Source organism: Chiloscyllium plagiosum, chromosome 1 (assembly GCF_004010195.1).
Source record: "Chiloscyllium plagiosum isolate BGI_BamShark_2017 chromosome 1, ASM401019v2, whole genome shotgun sequence".
In the NCBI taxonomy this organism is placed as follows: domain Eukaryota; kingdom Metazoa; phylum Chordata; class Chondrichthyes; order Orectolobiformes; family Hemiscylliidae; genus Chiloscyllium; species Chiloscyllium plagiosum.
In genome coordinates this window covers 119,200,908-119,207,201 of record NC_057710.1, presented here as the reverse complement: position 1 = coordinate 119,207,201, position 6,294 = coordinate 119,200,908, and the positions used below count along the sequence as shown (strand labels likewise).

The following is a 6,294-nucleotide window of genomic DNA, read 5'->3' as shown; positions in this document are numbered from 1 at the left end:
TTGGAACGGCGAAGGATGATGGGTGACTTGATAGAGGTTTATAAGATGATCAGAGGAATAGATAGAGTAGACAGTCAGAAACTTTTTCCCCGGGTACAACAGAGTGTTACAAGGGGACATAAATTTAAGGTGAAGGGTGGAAGGTATAGGGGAGATGTCAGGGGTGGGATCTTTACCCAGAGAGTGTTGGGGCATGGAATGCGCTGCCCGTGGGAGTGGTAGAGTCGGAATCATTGGCGACCTTTAAGCGGCATTTGGATAGGTACATGGATGGGTACTTCATCTAGGTTAGAAGTTCGGCACAACATCGTGGGCCGAAGGGCCTGTTCTGTGCTGTATTGGTCTATGTTCTAAGTATTGTATTTCATGCTAACCAGACAAATCCTACCTTACATAACCATGTCAAGGTAATAGGACAGAATGCAGTGTTGCAATAGAACATAGTGTTACAGTTCCAGAGAAAGTGTAGAGGTGTCAGATAGTGAATACAGCTAAGCACGAAACTGAATTCAGAAGCTTGAAAAGGGAGTTAAAAAGCAGTGAAATTATGAAAAAAAGACTGGCAGCTAGCATTAAAGGTCATAAAAAAATTTTGTACATTGTTACACTTTTTTTATATGAAAACTCAAAAGGGCAATTTCAAAGTCTTCGCTAACACTTCAGTAGTAAAAGGATGTTAATAAGAGGAGTAGGACAACTAAAGGTTAGGGATTTACATAAGAGAAAAGGCATGGCTGAGATGTTAAATGAATATTTTGTATTTGTTTTTACCTGTGAGATAGATGTTGCCCAGATCATGGTGACAAAAAAGAAATGTCAGTCACTAGAAAGGCTTAAAATTGACAAGTTGGTGGTATTGGATAAGTTGGTATTCAAAGTTGATAAGGCACCAGAATCAAATGAGATGCACTCAAGGACATGAAAATGGAAATTAGAGGCATTAACACTCTTTTTTGGATTCAAAAGTGGTGCTGGAGCATTGACGAATTACTCCTTTGTTCAAAAATGGTTGTAAAGATTAGCCCAGTAATTACAGACCAGTAAGTTCACTTTAGCAGTGGGGAAATGTGTAGAAACAGGTATTTAGCATAAGATTAATTGTCACATGGAATACTGAGTTGATTTGGAGGCATCAGCGTGAATTTGTTAAGAGAAAATTCTATTTGAACAACTTGCCTGAAACATTTGAACAGGTAACAAAATAAAGAGGTCTGTTGTTGTTGTGGACTTCCAGAAGTCTTTTGACACTGTACTATGTGAGAAGTTATAGCTTGTGTAATAAAAGAGACAGTAAAACATAGGTACAAAACTGGCTTGAAGGATATTAAACAGACACTAATGGTTATTAGGTATTTTTCAGGCTGGAGAAAGGTTTGGAGTGGAGTTTCCCAAGTCTTCACACTGCTTTTTTATTGTACAGATACTTGTATTATGAAGTTGTCCCTTGCACAGTTATGAATGACACAACATAGGAGAATTGTAAATTCTAAGAGGGATACTAAAATTAGAATGATACACAGAAGATTAGCAAGGCACTTGCTCAAGGCTGACACACAGATTTGTAAAGTGTTCTGTTCAGGGCTGTTGTGGTGCATTAGTACTGTCCCTCCTTCTGGGTTCAAGTCTGAGCAGCTCCGGAGCTGTGTAATAACATCTCTGAACAGGCTGCTTAAAAATATCTAGAACTTCAAAAGGACATTTGACAAGTTGATGAGTGTACAAATAGTGGACAGATGAAGTTTAATATGGAGAAGTGTGAGGTGGTGCACTTTTTTCACTGCTCAGACTTTAGAGTACAGGAGTTGGGATGTCATGTCGAGGTGGTACAGGACTTTGGTGAAGCCTCTTCTAGAGTACTGTGTGCAGTCAGGTCACCCTGTTCCTGGAAAGATATTATTAAATTGGAGAGGGTTCAGAAAAGATTTACCAGATGTTGCCGTGAATGGAGATTTTGAGTTATTAAAATAGGCTATATCACCTGGGACTTTTTCACTGGAGTATAAGAATTTGAGGGGTGTCCCTGTTGAGTTTTATAAAATCACGAGGGGTGTAGATAAGGTGAATAGCAGGGCTCCTTTCCCTTGGCTGTGGGAGTTCAAAACTAGGGGACATATTTTTAAGGTGAGAGGAGGAGGTCTTAAAAAGGACATGGGGTAAAATTTTTACACCGAGTGGTTCGTGTGTGGAGTAACCTGCCAGAGAAAGTGGTGGGTGCAAGTACAGTTACAACATTTAAGAGACATTTTGCTAAATAAATGATTCGAAAAAGTTTGGAGGGATATGGGCCAAATGCAGGCAAATGGGACTAGTTCAGTTTGGGAACATGGTTAGCATGGACTAGTTGGACTGAAAGGACTATTTCTTTGCACTAAAATCAGAGACATACAGCAAAGAATGTGGAGAGATAGTATGAAATAAAGAGTACTGTTCTAAGGTATGTCCAAATGTGCATAAGTTTTAAAGATGGCAGGATGGTTAAGCAAGCTATTCATAACACAGTGTTGTAGGTTTATTCTAATTGCTGTGAGGAATGTTAGCCAGAGTGCAAGGTGCTGATTTTGGGCGCCCCTTATTTCACCACTACTCAGATCCTTCAACCAAAGAGTTAGTTGTAGAATTATTCCTTTTAAAGAGTGAATGATATAGTTTTCAAAGTTGGGAGGGGAATAAAAGGAAAGGGGCATGGTGTTGCTTGCAGAGTAAGTGCTTTTGATGTCACTGTTGAGAGTTAGAAAGAATTTTTGTTAAAGCATACAGGGTATTTCAGGATTTATATGTAAGGGCATAGAGTACAAGGGCAGGGAGGTTATGATGAATTTAACTAAGACATTGGTTAGATCTCCAGCTGAAGAATTGTGTACAGTTCTGGAGACCACATTATAGTTCAGATGCAGCAGCGCCAGTTCAGAATTTTACAAGAATCGTTCAGGAGACACTGCAGTTACGAGGATAGATTGGAGAAATAGGGATTAATTGCTTTGGAGAGGAGAAGGCTAAGAGGAGATTTGATAGGTGCTTTTGAAATCATGAAGGGTTTGGCTAGAGTGAATAAGGCAAAACTGTAGACAGATTCAGTACTAGATAGCACAGTAAAAATAAGCTAATACAGTACAATACAAAAAAGTGGTGAAAGAACTTTTTCACATAATGTATTTAGAATACAATGTTATTGAACTTGCATGATGTCCTCTCTGTAATTTGGCTATTACATTGACTAAGGTCACTGAAAGCTAGGTTAGACTAGTGTGACTCACAGTATTCAGCATTTAAATGCACAATTTGGTGCTATGTTAATGGTTTCAGGTACCTTTTTAGTTTGCTATTGCTTAAACCACAGAAAAGGCAGAAATAAATAGTCACATGTTGCATTCTGATATGTAGTAATGAAAGTAATTGAAACTACTAGCAATTTTCTTTTTAAAAAATGCTCAATCATATACAGATGTAACTGGGAAAACAGTCAAAATTTAAAACTCATACTTGCTGCTGTATTTTAGAAATTTGTAGATGTTGGTCAAAAATCAGTACTTTTTCATAAATGGGACAGCTTACATGAAGTAAGATTAGGGTTTTTGCAAATAAACCTGATTGTGATTATGGAAAGTTCTACACAGTTCATGTATTTTACCCTGTGTGGAGTAAGTACCTACATATCACCGATTTGAAAACCTGTGTGGGGCTATTTAGTCATTAGCATGCTTGAAACTTGTTATTTACCAAGTAATTCAGTACAGTGATGGTTCTGTTTTGAAAATATGGGCGAAATCTAGATGCTGATGCTCCATTGTTTAACCCATAACAAACAGTGTTTTTTAACCAACCAATGGAATCATCAACTTTAGTCTAACTTTCTTAATGAAATCTACATTTCTCTTAAATGTATATTTTAAAATTTCAAAGTATGAAGTTCTGCTGTAGCGTCTTGGGATTATCAGTTTATTTTCCTTCAAATCAGATTTGTGTTGGAGAAATAGGAAATGTTAGATGCTGTCAGACCTGCTGAGTATCTATGGTGAGAAATAGCATTAATGTTTTAGGTCAAGGACAGATGCTGTCAGACCTCCTGAATATTTCCAGCATTTTATGTTTTTATTTCAGTGTTCTGCTAAGTACAGTGTTTTGATTTTGTTGTTATTCTGGGGAGGTAAAGTAGAGAGTATTTGTTTTAATAGGCCATTCCCTAAATTAATGCAAAGAACAGAGCAAATGTAGATTCTTTTACTCAACTTACTCAATATACATTATGACATATACTATCGAGGGCAGGTGTGACTTGAACACTGACCTTCTGGCCCAGAGGTAGGGACAATGCCACTGTGCCACAAAAGCCCTCTTATAAAATAAAGTTATACTCAGTAGAACGCCTGAAGTGGCTTACATAAATGTCTCATTAAAATGCCAGTAAGTGATTTTCAAATCAATCAACCTTGATAGTGTAAAATCTTTTGACTTACCCAGAATTTCCTAGAGTAATTTGTTGCTGCAGTGTAAGAGACAGTGTTGCATCTTTCTTTTTTTTTAGATAAGGAATTCCATATGGATTGGATTCATGCTCATTTTTCCACAGCATTCCTGATTCAATTTTGCTGTTTGTGAGCTACATTTGTTGAAACGTTCTCTCTAATTTACACGGTCAATTAAATGGAACATTAGGCATGTGTAAAACAGACACCCATTAGTGACTTTTGTGGTCCCAGTGTTCTACCTCTCAGCCAAGGGTACATGTTTAAACTTTGGCGAGAGATGTGTGTAATGACATGGTCGAGCACACAGATTAAAATATTTTTAAGACATTGTTATTTTCTTATTAACCATTTTACATAACTTCCCATAATTCATTTAATACTTTTGACTTTTAAAGTGAAATCACTGTTATGAGGGAAAGGGGATATGAATACTGCAAATCTAAATCAAACTGAAAGTATACAGGTGCAAAAGAAGTTCCTATAACAGCAAAAGACAGGTTAATGTTTCAGGTATAGATCTTTTGACAGAGCACCAGATGTATGAACCTTTTTTTTTTCCTTTTCAGATGCTCACCAACATATTGTATATGTTTTAATTTATAGGTTATGTTATAAATATCTAATGCTTTTATTATTGGTTTCTTTAATGACCCAAAACCTATATATTTTATCCAACCTTTTCCCATTTGCCTTATAAGCTCTTGATCCTACCACTACCTCAATAACTCTATTTCCTGAAATGGCAATTATCCCTTGGAGCAAACACTATATACTGTTACAGAAGGTACAAAGGGAGGAAATGCTTACTTTGGGTTTTAAAAAAAGCTCAAATTCTGCAGAAGTATAGAACTCACTGGTGGTGTTGGCCTTGTTTTGATGTTCACTTAGTGTTGTGGATAGCAGTGCAGAAAATAATGTACCATGGTACTAAACCAGGCCATTGTGTTTTTCTACAGCTTATTTTTGTTTCATAATAACTGCGCTCGGAGTGACAGCTGGTGCCCACCGTTTATGGAGCCACCGATCTTATAAAGCAAAGCTGCCTCTGCGGATGTTCCTGGCTGCTGCCAATTCCATGGCTTTTCAGGTGATTTTTTTTTTGAACTTTTTAAACAAACTTTTGAACTGCTGTCTTATTTAGTGGGCTGAGTATTTGTTTGCACATTTCTTGTATTGATATTTAATTAGTGATTGTCAGCAATAAAAAAAAATCAAGCTTTGTAAAATGGATTTTGTTAATTAGGTGCAGATAAATTATTTGGAAATAATGGATTACTTAACTTTCAAATTACTCTGTATAGGTTCATGCGTCTGCCATCTCTTTCATCTATCCTGTTGTATATTTGTTGGAGAAGTGTAAAATTGAATCGCATTTAATATCAATGAGCTACAAAAGATAACATTAATTCATGCAGAATAGGAGGCCATATGAAGAAAGCTGTGAATCTATTACATATTAGCATTCCTACACGTGTAGTGATGTAATAAAAATGCATTTCTGATTCATGTATATAGAAGATATATAACAAATGGTCATGGCACCAAGGTTATATCACATTTGTTCCTTCTTTTATATTGGTTTTCTCACTTGGGCTAAGTGGTATTTGTTAGTGTTGACTGCTTTAATCTGCTTTAAACAGTTTATTGTAGTAATGGGTGGGCAGACAGGCTTGCCATTGGGTTTGGAGACCAAAAGAAAATATCCAAGATGACAGAAGAAAATAGGAACAGTTGACTGGTGCAGCACAGGAAGCTACTTTCGCAGTGGGTCTTTAGGGAGGACTTCTACCTGAATTTCACTGTAGTACAATGTGTCAGAAGAGGTTTC

At 36.9% G+C, this 6,294-nt stretch overlaps 1 protein-coding gene and 1 pseudogene across 2 annotated transcripts in view; both read left to right on the top strand.

Annotated features, from left to right (window-relative positions):
- LOC122552385 (stearoyl-CoA desaturase 5-like) overlaps window positions 1-6,294 on the top strand; it is a 57,922-nt gene that overhangs the window by 5,675 nt on the left and 45,953 nt on the right. For both annotated transcript variants that reach the window (XM_043695144.1, XM_043695138.1), the window contains exon 2: window positions 5,423-5,553. In XM_043695144.1, coding sequence (XP_043551079.1) covers window positions 5,423-5,553 — 131 coding nt within the window. The remainder of the gene's footprint in view (window positions 1-5,422; window positions 5,554-6,294) is intronic.
- Window positions 1,478-1,576, top strand: LOC122555999 (annotated as a pseudogene).